Here is a 20,749-nt window from a genome sequence, read left to right on the forward strand (position 1 = left end):
AGTGGTTTATTAGCTGGGTGTGGTGGCACACACCTGTGGTCCCAGCTACTTGGGGGCTGTGGTAGGTTGATTGCTTGAGCCAAGGAGGCAGAGGCTGTAGCAAGCAGAGATCACATCACTGCACTCCAGCCTGGGCAACAGAGTGAGACCCTGTCTCAAAAACAAAACAAAATAAAAAATAACCTCCCCCAAGGTGAGGCTGATATACATTAAAATTTGAGAACCATGGCTCTACACACAGGAACATTCTCCTTTGCTCATCTTTCTCTGTCTCCTTCTGCTACAATGCTGAGTGCTGTCAGCCCTCCCAATGGATCATGGGAGCTAGGGATGGTCTTGCAACCCCCATACCCTGACAGATCTAGGTTCCCAGGTTCAAGTCATTCTCCTGCCTCAGCCTCTCGAGTAGCTGGGATTACAGGCATGCACCACTATGCCTGGCTGATTTTGTATTTTTGGTAGAGATGGGGTTTATCCATGTTGGCCATGGTGGTCTCAAATTCCTGACGGTCTCCCAAAGTGGTGGGATTACAGGTGTGAGCCACCGCACCCAGCCACATGAGGAAAATTCTAATGATTTTGTTAGGGCTTCTTTCTGTGTCCCATAAATTGTGTTCTGGGCGTTGCTTGAGGCTAATTTGCTCTTACCCGTGTTATCTCTCTCATGAAGGACAAGCAAGGTTGATTCCAGGATGCACGCATGGAACAGTATTTGCTCTACATTGGTCACAAATGAGAATCTGCATGAGCTAGACCTGAGTAATAGCAAACTTCATGCTTCCTCTGTGAAGGGTCTCTGTCTTGCACTGAAAAATCCAAGATGCAAAATCCAGAAACTGACGTAAGTGTGAGACGCCAGCAGCTCAAGAAGATACCCTAGGAGAATCTCCCAACTTCTCCCTTTTGATGAGTGCGGTTGGCTATCTATTTGCCAGAAGGCAAGCTACGTGCTCAGGAGGATAAAATAAACTGTGCTTGTATTTATGAAACTGCTACTTAGGCAAAGTAGGCTGAAATTTTAAAATGCTGATCTATCAAGAATGATCTCGCATTAGAGGTACCTGTAGACAAAGTAACTTTTCCCTAGGGCCTCAGTCCTGTTTTGAGCTGGATTTGAAGGAGTAGAAAACTTGTAGGGTATGGTGGAGTCAAAGCACTCAAGAAGAGCTACAGACAAGTGTAGTCTGAGACTGTTTCATGTCTTAAGCAAAAGTAGGTAGTGTTTGATGGGTCACTCCTGCATTCAGTGAGTATTGGGCACCTCCTGTGTGCCAGGTTCTGCTCTCAGTTCTGAGGTTCTAGCAGTGAAGCCAACAGATAACTCCTGCCATTAGGGATCTTACATTGTGTCAGGGAAGCAAACAAAATCATCAGAATAGGACCCAAGAGGGTGGCATCTCCCAAAGAAAACTGGGGGCTCAGAAAGGATGTATGAGGAGGAAGGTGGCTTGCATTTTTTAGGTGGGAAAGGCAGAAGGGTCTCACTGGAAAGGTATTTGGGTAAAGACCCACTTGACTCAGCGTAGGGAAGGAGGAGGGACTGTGCCCGTGGATACCTGGGGAAAAAGAGCATTCCAAGCCAAGAAAACAAGATAGAAGGCACCATGAGGAGAATGTACTTAGTATATTCAAATGATATCAACAAAGCCATCAGGCCTTCTATTACCAATTCTGGACATTTATTTCTGTCCAGTGACATGTTGGAGCCAGCTGCTACAACCTGGTGAGAGCCACTTGTGTGTGTACCTATCTTTGTAACTCCGTTTAGTGACAGCAAGTGGGCAGATCGAAATTGGCCATGAATGGCTTGGAGAATTTACACCACAGAAATTGGAAAAGCTATAAATTAGGACTTTTTTTTTCCCTGGAGATCCAGTGGTAACGTTTATCAGCATACCACTGCATTTGATGTGTATGTCTTTCCTCTTGGAGGCAACACCAGGGTTTCCTAGGCTTGTCCTGGGATGAATTAGGGAGAAAGATGAGCTGCAGAAAAGGGAAAAAGTATGTGAATTAAAAATAGAACCTTTTAAAATAAAGGTGAGCAGGGGGAGGGTCCTCTCTGGAGCTGGAGCACAGCTGTGGACTAAAGCGTATTGGTCCCCTGCTAATATGATCCAAGGAGGAATGAATGACAGGGTCTCAGATCTGGCTTGAAGATAGGAAGGAATTAGCAAATGGAGGTGGACCTTGTATAACAATTAAGGGGGGGAAAACTATAGGGGGGAGAGTAATGCATAGTGTTGAATCTGAGGTGGGATTTGTTTGAATGATCTGGTGTCTAGGCCAATGAATTCTACCTTGCTTTTCCCCCACCATTAGGTCTTACTTTTCAAGGTCTAAAGCCTAGATGCATGCATTGATTCAACCAGATAAGAGTGAAAGGTTTGATCATAATTTTCCTCAAACCTCAGTGTATTGAGTGAGCTGGACCAAACTCATGAGAGGCAGGCATAGGGGGCCACGGCCTTTGTTTATTTTTTTAAAATACATTTAAGTTCAGGGGTACAAGTATATGTTACATAGGTAAATGTGTGTCATGGGGTTTGTTGTACAGATTATTTCATCACCCAGATATTAATCCCAGTACCCATTAGTTATTTTTCCTGATCTTCTGCCTTTTCCCACTTTTCACCTTCCAACAGGCCCCAGTGTTCCTCTCTATATGTCCATGCGTTCTCATCATTTAGCTCCGACTTGTAAGTGAGAACATATGGTATTTGGTTTTCTCTTCCTGCATTAGCTTCCTAAGGATGATGACCTCCAGCTCCATCCAGGTTCTTGTAAAGGACATGATCTCATTATTTTTTATGGCTGCATAGTATTCCATGGTATATGGGTGCCACATTTTCTTTGTCCAGTCTGTCATTGATGAGCATTTAGGTTGATTTCCTGTCTTTGCTATTGTGAACAGTGCTGCAGTGAACATACGTATGCATGTGTCTTTATAATAGAATGATTTATGTCCCTTTGGGCATATACCCAGTAATGGGATTGGGCAGTCTTCTTTTTAAATTTTTCTTTTAATATTAAAATTTTGGTTTTTAGTGCTCAAGGTAGAGAAAGAAGTTCAAGAAAATGCAAGAGAGTTATTCTTGCTGGGCTTTTCTAGGTTGGATTGTATGTGTGTACGGGGAGGTCATTTCCTAGAAGAGTAGGTGGCCCCAGGACCTCTTCATGGCAGGTCTCTAGGAGAGTTGGGGAGAGAGGGAGGGATTCCTGACTTCGTACTTGCAACTGAGCTTACTGATTTTTTGCGGGGGTGGGGGGAGTATATGTTAGTTTTTATTTTCAAGGTCCCGTACCATGGCTCAGCCCTTGTTCTTGATTCCTGTATAACCTTGGCCGTGTGAGTGGTAGAAGGCAGGGTGAGGAGGCAGATGGGATCCTGGAAACCAGTCTTCTCCCCCAGTCCGGCTTTCATGTCCCTTCCCTTCCTCAGGTGTAAATCGGTAACTCCTGAGTGGGTTCTGCAGGACCTCATTATTGTCCTTCAGGGTAACAGCAAGCTGACCCATCTGAACTTCAGCTCTAACAAGCTGGGAATGACTGTCCCCCTGATTCTTAAAGCTTTGAGACACTCAGGTTGTAACCTCAAGTATCTGTGGTAAGTCTTTGGCTCCCTAGATCTGTCAAGGGGGGTTGCAAGACCACCCATAGCTTCCAAGATCCACTGGGAGGGCTGACATCACTCGGCATTGTAGCAAAAGGAGACAGAGAAAGATGAGCAAAGGAGAATGTTCCTGTGTGTAGAGCTGTGGTTCTCAAATTTTAATGTATATCAGCCTCACCTTGGGGGAGGTTATTTTTTATTTTGTTGTTTTTGAGACAGGGTCTCACTCTGTTGCCCAGGCTGGAGTGCAGTGATGTGATCTCTGCTTGCTGCAACCTCTGTCTCCTTGGCTCAAGCAATCCTCCCACTGCAGCTGCCGAGTGGCTGGGACCACAGGTGTATGCCACCAAACCCAGTGAATTTTTGTACTTTTTGTAGGGGTGGGGTTTTGCCACGTTGCCCAGGTTGGTCTTGAACTCCTGGACTCAAGTGATCTGCCTGCCTCGGCCTCTTGAGTGCTGGGATAGATAGGCATGAGTCACTGTGCCCGGCCCAACCTAGCGGGTGTTTTAAAATACAGATTCCAGGCCAGGCATGGTGGCTCATGCCTGTAATCCCAGCACTTTGGGTGGCCAAGCGGGGCAGATCATGAGGTCAGGAGTTTGAGACCAGCCTGACCAACATGGTGAAACCCCGTCTCTACTAAAAAAATACAAAAATTAGCCGGGCGTGGTAGCACGTGCCTGTAATCCCAGCTACTCAGGAGGTTGAGGCAGGAGAATCGCTTGAACCTAGGAGGCGGAGGTTGCAGTGAGCTGAGATTACACCACTGCACTCCAGCCTGGTCAACAGAGCGAGACTCCAACTCAAGAAATGCAGATTCCAGGAACTCAACTGCAGAGATCCCGCATGTTTGGGGTGGGAACTGAGAATGAGCACTTCTAACAGGCTACCATGTCATGCTGCTCTTGCTGGAGCGTGGCCCACACTTTGAGTAGCGTTGACATGCGGGCCGTCCAACCTCTGAAAGGGATGAGGAAAAGGGAGAAAGTCAGCTTTCATTCATGGAGCAGGGGGGTCTGTAAACGCAGATCACTCTTTCGAAAAGTAACGGTCTGTCTTGGGGCCTCTGTGATAGGTTGGAGTCCTGTGGCCTTACCCACCAGATTTGTCAGCTTTTTCTCAATCTCACTGAGAACACAAGTCTCAACTTCCTCAGCCTGGGGGACAATGATCTCTCTGAAGTGAGAAGCCTGAGGGAGTCCTCCACGCTACCAACGTGTCCCCTGAAGGAGCTGTCGTAAGTCTTGCGGCCTTCTCAAAGCATCTTCTTTTCAAGTTGGAGTGGCACAGTGGGGGTGGCAGTGGGTATGTTTTGGGGAACCTCGGGGATCCCCCTACTGCATTTACTTATCACATTGATATACTTATTTTCTTTCTTTCTCTATCTGTCTGTCGTTCTGTCTGTCGTTCTGTCTTTTTTCTTTTTTTTAATTGAGATGGAGTCTCACTCTGTCACCCAGGCTGGAGTATGGTGGCACTATCTCGGCTCACTGCAACCTCCTTCTCCTGGGTTCAAGCGATTCTCCTGCCTCAGCCTCCAGAATAGCTGGAATTACAGGCGTACACCACCATCCCCAGCTAATTTTTGTAATTTTAGTACAGATGGGGTTTCACCATGTTGGCCAGGCTGTTCTTGAACTCCTGACCTCAAGTGATCCACCCGCCTTGGCCTCCCAAGGTGCTGGGATTCCAGGCATGAGCCACCATGCCTGGCCTCTTCTTTCTTCCCACCACCTTAGGTCTCAGTTCCAGCCAGCTTTCCCCTCACTTTGATCATGGCTATCTCACCCGGCAGCCTTTCTTTGCCTAATTTCCTTAGGCTTCTTTGATCCTGCTCAAATCCAGGGGTTTTCAACTGGATTCTATTAAATTAGTTGAAACTGGGATGATTTGGTTTTGTCCCCCAGGGGACATTTGGCAATGCCTGGACAACATGCTTTGTTGTCCTGATGGTGGGGGGGGGGGGTTGCTACTAGTGAGTAACACCTAGTGCGTAAAGGTCAGTTATTATTGACATCCTGTAACGCACAGGGCAGTCCTCTCATTCTGCAACTAAGTGTGATCCAGCCCACACCTCAACAGGACTGAGAAAACCCTACCTTGACTCACCTTTTTCTTTCTTTTTTTTTTTTTTTTTTTTTTTGAGATAGAGCCTCCCTCTGTCACCCAGGCTGGAGTACAGTGACGCAATCTTGGCTCACCACAACCTCCGCCTCTTGGGTTCAAGCAATTCTCCTGCCTCAGCCTTTGAGTAGCTGGGACTACAGATGCACACCACCATGCCCAGATATATAAAATATATATATATATATATATATATATACAAAATATATATGTATATATATTTATATATACATATATATATATATATCTGGATATATATTTTGTATTCTTTTTTTAGTAGAGATGAGGTTTCACCATGTCGGCCAGGCTGCTCTCCAACTCTTGACCTCAGGTGATCCACCTGCCTTGGCCTCCCAAACTGCTGGGATTACAGGCGTGAGCCACTGCGCCTTGCCCTTTTTCTCCTTCTTTAAGCTTTTGTTCTTTCTCCAATTTAATCTTCCCATAATGTTTGGGTCTCGGGGATCAAGTGGTTGAGAGAGAAAAGTAGAGGAACCTGGGCACCATGGCTGAGGCTCACCTTGCACCTGCACCTTCCACAGCCTGGAGAAATGCAACCTGTCAGCAGCCACCTGTCAGCACCTGGCCTTGTTTCTCACCAGCATCCAACACGTAACTCGATTGTGTCTGGGATTTAATCGGCTCCAAGACGACGGCATAAAGCTATTGTGTGCAGCCCTGACTCACCCCAAGTGTGCCTTAGAGAGACTAGAGTAAGTTTTTCCCTGGTTCCATTTCTAGAAATGACTCTTTGGGCACAGATATCAAGAACAATGGTTTCTTCATTTGATATCTATTTATATTATTAAAAAGTAACATTCATTGAGTAATTACTATGTGCCAGGAATTGCTCTAAAACAGATTCTGAGTAGCATCCTGGATTTGTTGATTCCATCTCTGGAGCTTTTGCCAAGAAACTTAATTTCCACGAGGACCCCAGGAAGTAATGAATTTTTTGGTCAACCCATATGTGAGCGCCTAGCAGAGAGAGAACAAGGCCTCAAGGCTGGGGTGGTAGATATGACAGATGTACTTCCTGCCCATGTGGAAGATATAGTTTTATGAGTGACATATAAAAACAAAACAATAGATATGAAGAAAAACAAAATAGAATGAGAGTAGAATGACAGGGATGGGGTTGATTTCCCAGCAGGTCTTCTCTCACTAACCTATTTGAAGAGGTGATACTTGGAGACTCAGATGAAGCAAGGGAGGCAGCCATATGCAGAGAAGGAACAGCAGAGTGAAAGGCCTGAGGTTGGACTGGGCAAGGTGGCTCACGCCTGTAATCCCAGCACTTGGGGAGGCTGAGGCAGGCAGATCATGAGGTCAGGAATTCAAGACCAGCCTGACCAACATGGCAAAACCCATCTCTACTAAACATACGCAAAAAATTAGCGGGGCATGGTGCCTGTAATCCCAGCTACTCAGGAGGCAGAGGCAGGAGAATCGCTTGAACCCAGGAGGTGGAGGTTGCAGTGAGTTGAGATCGCGCCACTACACTCCAGCCTGGATGACAGAGTGAGACTCCATCTCAAAAAAAAAAAAAAAAAGGCCTGAGGTTGGAACAAGCACAGCCTGTTGGAGGAACAATGAGGAAGCTAGCATGGTTGGAGTAGAGTGAGGGCGATAGTGGTAGGAGATGGCAGTGCCTGGGATATGCTGGGCTGTGTAGGAATCTGTGTTTTGTCTGGGATGAGATGGAAAGTCATCCTTGGATTGAAAGTGGGACATTACCTTAATCTGACCTACTTCAAAAGATCACGCAGGCTGCTGTGGCCAGGTGGACTACAGTCAGGACAAAAATACCACTATGAGCAAGAGATGGGGCTCCTATCAACCAGGAGAGAGTGGCCCATGGGGAGTTATAGGATTTCAGGATAGATCGGAAGGTAGAGCCAGTGGGGTTTGCCGATGGATTCGAGGTGAGTTAGGAGGGAGGGTACCAAGAACACCTCCCAGAGGGTGAGGTTGGCAGCTAGGTAAAGAGTGGGACCATTCTCCAGCACACGGGAGATTGGGGGCAGAGCAGGGTCTGGGTAAGAAGAGTTTGGGTTGGGGATATAGGAGCTTGAGATGCCATTCAGAGATGTGATGTGAGCAGTTGTAGGCAGGACTGCGGGAATCTAGAGGATTGCCGTGTGGGGATGAGAGACCCTGTACAGCGATGGACACACGGTGAGATTCTTTAGGTCTCCTCTTGTCTAGCTGCATCGTGCTGCTCTGGTGCAGGTGTGGAATAGAGGGAAGGGTGGGTTTTCCTGAGACTGGACAATTGTCAGGTGAGTATAAAAAGCATAGAAAAGGCCAAGGGCCTTTAGGTGTCACCAAGTTGATTATCCTGGAGAACCACGGACTCTGAACTGGCCAAGGAGCAGGGGGCCAGCGCTCATTCAGCACTGAGCCTCCACGAGCAGGAATATTGATAGGTGATTCATACATAGAATGTGAGTTAATCATACATGTGTAATTATATGTGTATGATCATCATGCAATGCGTAGAATTGTAGCACCATTATAACTAATTAGTATTATAACCCTAATATATTATTACAACTCTATTACAACCTTAATAATTAGTATAATTATAACTTATAATTCTACACATTGTAACATCATACACATATATGTTGTAATTTTAACCACTTATAATTGTAATTATATAATTACAACTAATTATATAGTTATTTACATATTATAACAAATTATTAGTTATAATTTATAATGTAATTGATTGTAATTATATGTATATACATGTATAATTGTAACATATTTCATTATATATTTACATTATGATATATGTATTATGCAATATATGTAATATAGTTAATATTTAATATATTAATGATATACTATTATGTAACTACATATATTTTCATAAAACTTATATGTTGGGCCGGGCGCGGTGGCTCACGCTTGTAATCCCAGCACTTTGGGAGGCCGAGGCGGGCAGATCACGAGGTCAGGAGATCGAGACTACGGTGAAACCCCGTCTCTACTAAAAATACAAAAAAATTAGCCGGGCGTGGTGGCGGGCGCCTGTAGTCCCAGCTACTTGGAGAGGCTGAGGCAGGAGAATGGCGTGAACCCGGGAGGCGGAGTTTGCAGTGAGCCGAGATCGCGCCACTGCACTCCAGCCTGGGCGACAGAGCGAGACTCCGTCTCAAAAAAAAAAACAAAAAAAACAAAAAAAACTTATATGTTAACACATATTATGTAATACATGCATATCTAATATATGCCATCTCTATTTGTGATATAATAATCTATAACCTGCACACTGCCTGTTTGCCAAGTGCCGTCCCAAGCACATGCACTGCTTACGGGCTCACTGGCAGCTCTCTGCCAGACCATCCTACTGCACTTTTGAATGGAAGGCAATGAAGGCTGAAAGGAGTGCGGGAGCTTGCTGAGGGTCTCCCAGCTGCTGACAGACAAGCCCATGTGGACCCACGCCCAGCTGGCTCCAGAGCCTTGGAGCCTTGGAAGTTTTTTCTCTATTTTTTCCTAAACCAATCACTAATGAGAACCACAGACTTGGTGTGCTCACTGTAGAAATCTGGACCAAGGGAGGGTTATGGTACGCAAGATACTGGCATAGTCTGGGTTGGTGTCCAGCTAAAAAGAAAGACCGTGTCGTCCAGGGAGCTCTGCTGCATGTGTAGACTCGGAGGGGGCCTGAGGCTCTGTCCCGGGAGGCTGGGTCTGGGCTGCTTCCCTGAGTGTCCATCTCTGTGGCTCTCACCCTGCAGGCTCTGGTTTTGCCAGCTGGGAGCACCCGCTTGCAAGCACTTGTCAGATGCTCTCCTGCAGAACAGGAGCCTGGCGCACCTGAATCTGAGCAAGAACAGCCTGAGAGACAAGGGAGTCAAGTTCCTGTGTGAGGCCTTGGGTCGCCCAGATTGTAACCTGCAGAGCCTGAAGTAAGTTTTCTTGGCTCCCTCTGAGTTTGCGGATGGAGCAGAGCGATGGGAATTGACCCACCAATGGCTGAGTTCCTGATGGGGTTTGAGTGAGGTGTGGACAAGCTCTTTGCCATAGAGGAGCTTCTGGTTTTGTTGGGGGTGTGGGATGGGGAAAGTGGGAGGACTGTGAATGTGTGTGTGTCTGGGGGACCTCGAGACCAGCCCCCAGGTTTGATGTTTCACTGGGAGGAGCTTCTGGTTTTGTTGGGGGTGTGGGATGGGGAAAGTGGGAGGACTGTGAATGTGTGTGTGTCTGGGGGACCTCGAGACCAGCCCCCAGGTTTGATGTTTCACTGGGAGGAGCTTCTGGTTTTGTTGGGGGTGTGGGATGGGGAAAGTGGGAGGACTGTGAATGTGTGTGTGTCTGGGGGACCTCGAGACCAGCCCCCAGGTTTGATGTTTCACTGGGAGGAGCTTCTGGTTTTGTTGGGGGTGTGGGATGGGGAAAGTGGGAGGACTGTGAATGTGTGTGTGTCTGGGGGACCTCGAGACCAGCCCCCAGGTTTGATGTTTCACTGGGAGGACTCGGGATCCAGCCCATAGTGTATTCACGGCTACACTTCATCAGTGTGAAAGGACACAAGGCAGATCAGCAAAGGGAAAGGGGCTTGGGACAGAGTCCAGAGGAAACCAGACATAAGCTCCCAGGAGTCCTCTCCCCGTGCAGTCACGTGTGGGATATGACAAGGTTTCTCTTCAAATAGCCTGATCAATCCTTTATTCTTTAATCCACAGTACCCCTCCCCTTCCCTTTCCTTCTCTTTCTTTCTGCCTTTACTACATGCCCAGGCATGTTGACAGCACCAGTGGCTTATCAGTATTAGCTCACCTTCCTTTCCTTATTTGGGAAGAAAACTAGCTCTCCAGCTCATCACACACTACCTTTTCCCCCTCTCCCCTCTCTCCCTTACTCTCCCCTCTCTCCCTGACGTGCCCACATTATCTAAGAAAAAGTTCAAACATTTAGCCAATCGGGTCTAGTTAAGATTGTGCGGTCCGACCCCAGCCAATGGGGAAAGGACACGGGGTCAGGATTTGCATCAGGGATAAAAACTTTCATTCTCCTTTGTTCTATGTGCTCTCATGGCAACTGGCCAAAGAGAAGCACCCTCTGTGCAGAAGTAAATTTGCTTTGCTGAGAAATCGTTTGTGTGAGTGCATCTTTTCCTTAAGACTCCAAGCTTTGTCTCTGACGTCACACAAGACACACAATTCCTCCAGCCACCAGCTGTGGCAATCATGCCAAGTGTGGTCTACCAGGGCAGCCCGTTAGAAACCCTGAGCCCAGGGTTTTTACTGGGTGCTGGTTATGTGCGGTCTAGCATGTACCAAGATGTGAGCCACCACGCCTGACCCAACGGATTTATTTTTCCAGGGGAATTTGAAAAGAGTAGAGAGGAGGCCAGGCGCGGTGGCTCACACCTGTAATCCCAGCACTTTGGGAGGCCGAGGCGGGTGGATCACGAGGTCAGGAGATCGAGACCACCCTAGCTAACACGGTGAAACCCCATCTCCACTAAAAATACAAAAAATTAGCCGGGCGTGGTGGCGGGCGCCTGTAGTCCCAGCTACTCGGGAGGCTGAGGCAGGAGAATGGCGTGAACCCTGGGGGGCGGAGCCTGCAGTGAGCCGAGATCACGCCCCTGCACTCCAGCCTGGGCGACAGCGAGACTCTGTCTCAAAAAAAAAAAAAAGAGTAGAGAGAAGAGCATATATTCCAATCCATGCTCAAACTTCAACCATTACTGATTTATGGCCTATCTCCTTTCATCTAAAGCTTCACCAGCACTCAGTAATGGGGATTGCTGGGTCAAATGGGATTTCTGGTTCTAGATTTTTTTTTTTTTTTTTTTTTTTTTTTTTTTTTTTTTTGAGATGGAGTCTTGCTCTGTTGCCCAGGCTGGAGTGCAGTGGCACGATCTCAGCTCACTGCAAGCTCTACCTCCTGGGTTCAAGCCATTCTCCTGCCTCAGCCTCCTGAGTAGCTGGGATTACAGGCGCCTGCCACTATGCCTGGCTAATGTTTTGCATTTTTAGCAGAGACGGGGTTTCACCATGTTAGCCAGGGATGGTCTCGATCTCCTGACCTCATGATCCACCAGCCTCAGCCTCCCAAAGTGCTGGGATTACAGGCGTGAGCCACCGCACCCGGCCTGGTTCTAGATTCTTGAAGAATCGTCACACTGTCTTCCACAATGGTTGAACTAATTTCTCCCTCTAAAATTATTTTGAGGCCCATCCCGTGGATCATATCTCTTCCTTTGTAAACACAAAGTAGTTTTATATTTGCATCTGCATTTATAAGAATGAAGTTGAGTATGTTTTCAGATGCTGACAACCATTCACAAAAACTTCCAGATAAAAAAAGCCTGTTGATACAATTTGCTGATTTTTTTTTTAAACTATTACATTTTGTTTTTCCCCAGTCACTTGCAGGGAATTCTTTGTTTTTAGGACTTTAATCTTTTTATTGTAAATGTACCATCTGTATATGTTTTGGGGGTACAAAGTATTATGATTATGAATACAATGTGGAATAATTTAGTTAACGTGTCCATCACCTCAAATACTTAACACTATTTTTGTGGTGACAATATTTGAAATTTATTATGTTAGCAATTTTGAAAGGTACAATATTCTATTAAGTACATTTGCCATGCCGTGGAATAGATCTCAAAAAAAAAAAAAAAAAACACAAAGCCAACAATTATATTCCTGTTGAGATTTTTGTACGCTTTGACCACCATGTCTAAACTCCAGGGAAATCTGACTGTCTTTGGTCTGATTTGCATGTATCATTTATCAGGCTGGCAGTTCTCTTACACTTGGCCTTTGATGGGTTAGCCGCATGGACATTTTTCACATAGACAAAACTTTTTAAGACTCTTGCTCTGTCGCCCAGGCTGGAGTGCAATGGTGTGATCTTGGCTCACTGCAACCTCCGCCTCCTGGGTTTAAGCAATTCTCCTGCCTCAGCCTCCTGAGTAGCTGGGATTACAGACACCCACCACCATGCCTGGCTAATTTTTGTATTTTTAGTGGAGACGGGGCTTCACCATGTTGGGCAGGCTGGTCTCGAACTCCTGACCTCGTGATCCACCCGCCTCGGCCTCCCAAAGTGCTGGGATTATAGGCGTGAGTCACCATGCCAGGCCAAACCTTTTTTTGGCAGGGAGAGGGAGGCTTAAGGATTTTGGATTGCCATGTGCCTTCTCTGCATAAGGGTATCACCTTCCAATGTTCCTCTCTCTCATCCTGTCTTCCTTGTCCCTCCTCTCCTCATCCCTCCCCGCCTCATCCCTCCCTGCCTCATCCCATATTTTCTCCAAATAGTCACCTGGATTAACTATTTTGAACTTATTATGGTATAGTAATTTATTCTGGGAAATTCAGACCTGCCATTATGGGAGATTCCTGGTATCTTCAGCTCAACTGTTGAGCTCGAAGGCTGAGAATTGTGCGCTGTGATAACCAAGCCAGCTCTGGGTGCTGGGGGGTAAACACCACAGAGAGGCCCTTCACGCTTATGCACCTGCGGGGGGCGTGGGAGGGAGAGGGCTGTGCTGCTGTGCCCTCGGCTTTCTTTCTATCTCAGGTAAATAGAGCACCTGGAGGTATCTCGGCCCTGCTGACTCGCACCTTCCTCATTCAAGGCTTGGGACAGAACTCTGGCTTCAGGGTGTCTCCTTTCCTTGAAAGTGAGATGGGCAGGTGTAAACACAGCACAGCTTTGGGACGTAATTACTTTCCCCTCTTTTGTATGTTTTTATTTTGCAGTTTGTCAGGTTGTTCTTTCACAAGAGAGGGCTGTCGAGAGCTGGCTAATGCCCTGAGGCATAATCATAATGTGAAAATCTTGGATTTGGGAGAAAATGATCTGAAGGATGATGGAGTGAAGCTACTGTGTGAGGCTCTGAAACCTTCACCTCGTGCGTTGCACACACTTGGGTGAGTTGATGCTGTTCTCGCAGAGTCTCCCTTCTCTACTCTTGCGGGTGGGGAGATATAATGATCGGATCCCATCAGGGGTTAGAAAGTGAGGCAAAGGAGATAAGTCCTCCTCTAAGAAATCTTGGCTGCCCGCGGTGGCTCATGCCTGTAATCCCAGCACTTTGGGAGGCCAAGGTGGGTGGATCACCTGAGGTCAGGAGTTCAAGAGCAGCCTGGCCAACATGGGGAAACCCCGTCTCTACTAAAAATACAAAAATTAGCTGGGAACAGTGGCTCACATCTGTAATCCCAGCATTTGGGGAGGTCGAAGCTGGTGGATCACCTGAGGTTAGGAGTTCAAGACCAGCCTGGCCAACATGGGGAAACCCCATCTCTACTAAAAATACAAAAATTAGCTGGGTGTATAGGTGGGCACCTGTAATCCCAGCTACTCAGGAGGCTGAGGCAGGAGAATTGCTTGAACCCGGGAAGTAGAGGTTGCAGTGAGCTGAGATCATGCCATTGCACTCCAGCCTGGGAGACAAGAGCAAAACTCCATCTCAAACAAAACAAAACAAAAACTCTCCTGCTAGATGATAAGCTTGAAGTTTTTCATGTTTAGAGAAGTGTTTTACTCTTGTTACCACCATCCTTGGTACATTGTAAATATTGTTTCTCCCAATCTGCCCATGGTGGGTGCCAGATGCTGGGGTGGAGGAGGGGGTGGGGATACAGCCTGCTCTCTGCACTGTGAATCTCCACTTCACTGTTGTTAACCATCATGCAACGTGTACTCAGCAGACTAAGATGAGTTGCTCTGAAATGTAGGATTTTTTGCTACATATGGCTTAAATGATAGCAATTTCTCATGTAGGGAATGGTTCCAGGGTTCGTTAATATGATAGCTCAGTGATGTTTTCAGAAAAGATGTTTGTTAGGATTTGTTAGTATCAAATGAACCAACTCAAACTGTAAACCACCTCCAGCATTGTTGGGGTTTACCAGCCACCTCAAACCTCTATTCAGAGATTGTTAAATCTATATAGACACCACAAATTAAATGATTGGTTTAAACATAAACTAGACTTGTTCTCTCATAGGCCTGAAAGAATGAATAGGTTAAGGTTATCTGCAGTGCCAAATTTAAGATAGTTTGGCATAAATGCATTCTGAATCAAGTTCATCTTCAAAAAAAAATCAGTTAATGAAGCAACTTATCAAACTATTTTCGTAAGAGAGAGACTCATTCCGACTTTTTTCTTTCTAAAAGAAAGGCTTTATGGTTTGTTTTGATGGGGTCTCACTCTGTCACCCAGGCTGGAGTGCAGTGGTGCGATCTCAGCTCAGTGCAACCTCTGCCTCCTGGGCTCAAGCAATCCTTCCACCTCAGCCTCCTGAGTAGCTGGGACAACAGATGCACACTACCACACCCACCTATTTTTTTGTATTTATTATAGAGATGAGGTTTCACCATGTTGCCCAGGCTGTTCTCAAACTCCTAAGCTCAAGTGATCTGCCTGCCTCAGTCTCCCAAAATGTGGGGATTACTGACAGGAGCCACTGCGCCTGGCCAGCGTGTAATAGTTATTTATGAACTCAGGTGGAGATCTCTGATGTGTTAAACTGATCTAATGTACTTTCTCACTTTTGTCTTTGTGTTTCTAGTAGCTAGCCAACCATATGTTCAAATTTTGTATTGTTGAATTTAGAAATAAGATGGAAAAAAGTGTAATGAAGGAATAATAGTGCTATTTCAGTTCTTTCAAAGATCTAATAAACTCATATCCGTTGTATGCTAAAATGGTTTGTTTCACATTCTGGCAGGTTAAATTTTTGTTTCCTCCTCCATCAAATACAGTGTAAAATAGTATCTACCTTTGATAAGATTGATAGATGGGTTAGATGAGTTATGTGTCAGTATTTAAAAGGTGTCTGGCATGGAGTAAGTACTCCACTTTTTTTTTTTTTTTTTTTTTTTTGTGAGATGGAGTCCAGGCTGGAGTGCAGTGCCGCAATCTCGGCTCACTGCAACTTCCACCCCACGGGCTCAAGCAATTCTCTGCCTCAGCCTTCCGAGCAGCTGGGATTACAGACGCCTACCATCACGCCTGGCTAATTTTTGTATTTTTTTGTAGTAGAGACAGGGTTTCACCATCTTGTCCAGGCTGGTGTTGAACTCCTGACCTTGTGATCCACCCACCTCAGCCTCTCAAAGTGCTGGGATTACAGGTGTGAGCCACCGCGCCTAGCCCGTTTTTTTGTTTGTTTTTTTTGGAGACAGAATCTTGCTGTTGCCAGGCTGGAGTGCAGTGGCGCAATCTTAGCTCACTGCAACCTCCACCTCCCGGGTTCAAGCAATTCTCCTGCCTCAGCCTCCCGAGTAGCTGGAACTACAGATGCGTGCCAACACGCCTGGCTAATTTTTGTATTTTAATAGAGACAGGGTTTCACCATGTTGTCCAGGATAGTCTCCATCTCTTGACCTCGTGATCCACCCACCTCGGCCCCCCAAAGTGCTGGGATTACAGGCGTGAGCCACCTCGCCCGGCCAAGTGCTCCACCCTTAAGCAGTCTGCTTTAGTAATAGCTTTTTCCTGTAGATGTGGTATCTCTTTTCTAACTTCCCAGTCTCAGAGGACTATCTGTTGTGCTTTCTTCCTGCCCGCCCCTAGGTTGGCAAAATGCAGTCTGACGACTGCTTGCTGCCAGCATCTCTTCTCTGTTCTCAGCAGCAGAAAGAGCCTGGTCAATCTGAACCTTCTAGGCAATGAATTGGATCCTGATGGTGTCAAGATGCTCTGTAAGGCTTTGAGAAAGTCGACATGCAGGCTGCAGAAACTCGGGTAATCCTCACTGACTTTTCCACGGGGAAGAACCTACAGGGACAAGGCTAGATTGACTAGGCTTCTAGAGCTTGCATCAGGTTTCCATTGCACTCGGCTTCCTCAGGCAGTGTTGGCCAATGGAACCTCCAGTGAGGGTGGGAGTGATCTCCATCTGTGCTGTGCACCTGCCGCGTAGCCACTAGCGGCATCTCGTCATTGGGCACTTGAAACATGGTTAGTGTGACTGGGAACTGAATTAGTAGTTTTTTTTTTTTTCTTTCTTTTTTTGAGACAGTGTCTCACTCTGTCACCCAGGCTAGAGTGCAGTGGTGTCATCTTGATTCACTGCAACCTCCACCTCCCGGATTTAAGCAATTTTCCTGCCTCAGCCTCCCGAGTAGCTGGGGCTACAGGTGCCCACCACCATGCCCAGCTAATTTTTGTATTTTTGTAGAGACAGGGTTTTGCCATGTTAGCCAGGCTGCTCTTGAACTCCTGACCTCAGGTGATCTACCTGCCTTGGCCTCCCAAAGTGCTGGGATTACAGGTGTGAGCCACCGTGCCCAGATTTTTTTTTTTTTCTTTTTTTGAGATGGAGTCTTGCTCTGTCACCCAGGCTGCCATGCAGTGATATGATCTCAGCTCACTATAACCTCCTCCTCTTGGTTCAAGCAATTCTCCTGCCTCAGCCTCCCCAGTAGCTGGGACTACAGGTGCATGCCATCATGCCTGGCTAATTTTTTGTTGTTGTTGTATTTTTAGTAGAGACAGGGTTTCACCATGTTGGCCAGGCTGGTCTTGAACTCCTGACCTCAGGTGATCCACATGCCTCAGCCTCCCAAAGTGCTGGGATTATAGGTGTGAGCCATGGCTCCTGGCTAGCAGCCTTTAATATAAATTTAAATTTTTAGTTTTATTAGGATGGTGCAATGTAATTATGGTGTTTGCTATTACTTTTAATGCAGTGGTTTTAAAGTAATGGTTTTTGCCATCACTTTTAATGGCAAAAACGGCAATTACTTTTGCATCAACCTACTAATTAAATCTTAACAGCCACTTGTGGCTAATGACTACCTGGATGGTGCAGTCCTGGAGACTTCTGGGTATTTTGAGAGCCCGCTTGTGTTTGTCATTCTTGTACCTACTCTACTATGTCACTCCATAGCCATTAACTTATGGCTTCTTTTTCAATACTGACTCTGGGCCAAGCACCATGGCATGGTAGACAGCGGGGAAACAAATGGACATGAGCTTGTCCTCGTGAGTCTTGAGTTCTCCTCCAGGAGATAACAGATCTGAGACATAAAAGCAATCTCTGTTGTCATGAATGCTGTGAAAGAAACTCTGGGTCGAGATAAGACAGGAGGGTGGCCAGAATAGCAACGGGCTTGCCTGAGGTGGTACCATTGATCCTGAGTCCCAAGGAGGCTGGAAGGAGGAGTCCCTATATCAGGAAGGGAACATGAGAGGTGACTAGAGATGAAGGGTGGAATGTACAAAGGATGTTTCACAGTAGCATGTGCAAAGGCCCTGAGGTTGCACCAAGCTTTATGTTGCCCCGTTGAGGCATTGAGAGAAGAGCATTTAATTAGAACACTCTCCACCCCATTCAGTATTCTGGGAGGAAATCAGAAAGGTAAGCAGGTTGGCTGCAGTTGCTCATGCCTATAATCCCAGCACTTCGAGAGGCCAAGGCAGGAGGATCACTTGAGGCCAGGAGTTCAAGACCAGCATGGGCAACATAGGGAGATCCTGTCTCTACGAAAATGAAAAAACAATTAGCTTGGCATGGTGGCACACACCTGTGGTCCCAGCAACTTGGGAGACAGGTGGGAGGATTGCCTGAACCCAGGAGTTCGAGGCTGCAGTGAGCTATCATCATGCACTCCAGCCTGGGTAACAGAGCAAGACCCTGTCTCCAAAAAAAAAAAAAAAAAAAAGTTGGGGCATGGAGAAAGGTAAAGAGTTAACAGTTGTTACCAGGTACATTTCAGCAGAAATCATCCCAGATGCCAAGGAACCTTGCCTACTTTAGGAAGTGAGTCACAATCTGCACCTTTAGATTTAAGATTTGATGTTGCCAATGTCACACCTCAGTGGTGCGTTTTAAAAAGGGTCTGGGACAGCAACCGTTAAAGATGAAGCTTCTCTGCTGTCTGTCATGCATGTGTGCAGAAGGGGCTTCTGACTGGGTGCCCAGACCCTCGCCGCCTCTTGTAGAATGCTCAGATTTTATTTTTCAAAGTTGCTAGATGCAGATTAATGAGAAGTTCTTAGATTTATTCATACACAGTGACAATGGCCTGAGTTACCCTGGCCTGCCCACAAGGTCCCTTGTGTCATCTGCGCCATGGTTTTCTCATCTTCTACCTTTGTGGTTGTGCCTTTTCTCTATGGAAAGGGGTTCCTGTGCCATCAAATCTTCTCCCCGACCTTTGTGGGTAAGGCTAGGGTGGTGGGAGGTCCCAGTCGAAGGGTAAACAAAAGATATTCTTCATTTGTTAGTCTTTCTGTAGGTTGGTGCCAGAGTAATTGTGTTTGCTATTTCTTTTAATGCAGTGGTTTTAAAGTAATGGTTTTTGCCATTACTTTTTTTTTTTTTTTTTTTTTTGAGATGGAGTTTCACTCTTGTTGCCCACGCTGGAGTGCAATGGCATGATCTTGGCTCACCGCAACCTCTGCCTCCTGGGTTCAAGCGATTCTCTTGCCTCAGCTTCCTGAGTAGCCGGGATTACAGGCACGAGCCACCACGCCCGGCTAACTTTGTATTTTTAGTAGAGACGGGGTTTCTCCATGTTGGTCAGGCTGGTCTAGAACTCCCGACCTCAGGTAATTCGCCTGCCTCAGCCTCCCAAAGTGCTGGGATAACAGGTGTGAGCCACCGTGGCTGGCCGCCATTACTTTTAATGGCAAAAATGGCAACTACTTTTGCCTAAACCTTTATTTTGCTTTATGTCAGTTTGCCACTTCACACTGCACCCTGCCTGTACTTCACTGCTTCCATCCAGTCCACTGCTGATGAGCACCTAGGTTGGTTCCATGTCAATGCTATTGTGAACAGTGCTGTGAGGAACACACATGCATGTGGTCCATATATACCATGGAGTACTACACTGCCCTAAAAAGGAATGAAACCATATCTTTTGTGGCAACATGGATGCAGCTGGGGGCCACTAGCCTAAGTGAACTAATGCAGGAACAGAAAACCACATACCATGTGTTCTCACAAGTTGGAGCTAAACAATCAGTACATGTGGATTTAAAGATGGTGACAGTAGGCCAGGCATGGTGGCTCATGCCTCTAATTCCAGCACTTTGGGAGGCCGAGGTGGGCAGATCACCTGAGGTCAGGAGTTCGAGACCAGCCTGGCCTACATGGTGAAACCCCATCTCTACTAAAAATACAAAAATTAGCCGGGCGTGGTGGTGTGCACCTGTAATCCCAGCTATTCAGGAGGCTAAGGCAGGAGAATCGCTTCAGCCCAGGAGGTGGAGGGTGCAGTGAGCTGAGATCATGCCATTGCACTCCAGCCTGGGTGACAAAGTGACACTCCGTCTCAAAAAATATGTATATGTGTGTGTATGTGTGTATATATACATATATACACATATATTTGTTGACAACAGACACTGGGGACTACTAGAGGGAGGAGAGTGGGAAGGAGGCAAGGGTTAAACTACTTTCAGGTGCTATACTCACTACCTGGGTGATGGGATCCTTCACCCACCAAACTTCATGTCACACAATAGACCCATGTAACAAAGCTGTACATGTTCCCCTGAACCTTAAAAATTAAAAAAAAAAATTTACTCTAAACTTCTTCACTGCTTCTTAACTGCAGTACTTCTTATTCTGCAGGCTTCAGAAAGACTTGCACAATGTAGTGAGAGAGGAGATACAGACCTCACAGGAGGAGCTGTGTCTGAAACTCAAGTGTGCTTGGGATTTTAATGACCTTGAAGACAAGTGGTGGTGGTGATCCCACGGATTGGATGCCACATGGCTTGACCATGGATCTTGGGAGAAAGCCACCAGGACGTCCTGGCCTGTGTGTCGCTCTGATGTCACCATTTGTGGGGACAAATGAGCTGTTCCCTGCAGGAGGCTTTGTCACGGTTGTTAGAGGCAGCCCACTACACGCCCAGGTCCGGAATCCTAGTCTAATACTGTGTCTGGTCCCAAGATCATAAGTTGGCTGTGCCTTCGGTCTTGTCTATGTCTTCCTTGGTGTAGTGTTTTTAATTCTTGGAGGTGTTGAGAGAATTCAATAAAGCAAAGAATATAAAAA

At 46.5% G+C, this 20,749-nt stretch overlaps 1 protein-coding gene across 2 annotated transcripts in view; it reads left to right on the top strand.

Moving 5' to 3' along the window:
• NLRP13 (NLR family pyrin domain containing 13) overlaps window positions 1-20,749 on the top strand; it is a 41,969-nt gene extending 21,220 nt beyond the window's left edge. The window contains exons 6-12 of one of the 2 annotated variants that reach the window (XM_055237871.1): window positions 671-841; window positions 3,443-3,607; window positions 6,283-6,453; window positions 9,493-9,663; window positions 13,483-13,653; window positions 16,308-16,435; window positions 20,320-20,749. In XM_055237871.1, coding sequence (XP_055093846.1) covers window positions 671-841; window positions 3,443-3,607; window positions 6,283-6,453; window positions 9,493-9,663; window positions 13,483-13,653; window positions 16,308-16,435; window positions 20,320-20,345 — 1,003 coding nt within the window. In that variant the 3' untranslated portion in view covers window positions 20,346-20,749. Of the gene's footprint in view, window positions 1-670; window positions 842-3,442; window positions 3,608-6,282; window positions 6,454-9,492; window positions 9,664-13,482; window positions 13,654-16,307; window positions 16,483-20,319 lie in introns of those variants that run through there. The other variant, XM_055237870.1, reaches the window with a different exon arrangement.

This window comes from Symphalangus syndactylus, chromosome 13 (genome assembly GCF_028878055.3).
Source record: "Symphalangus syndactylus isolate Jambi chromosome 13, NHGRI_mSymSyn1-v2.1_pri, whole genome shotgun sequence".
Classification (NCBI taxonomy): domain Eukaryota; kingdom Metazoa; phylum Chordata; class Mammalia; order Primates; family Hylobatidae; genus Symphalangus; species Symphalangus syndactylus.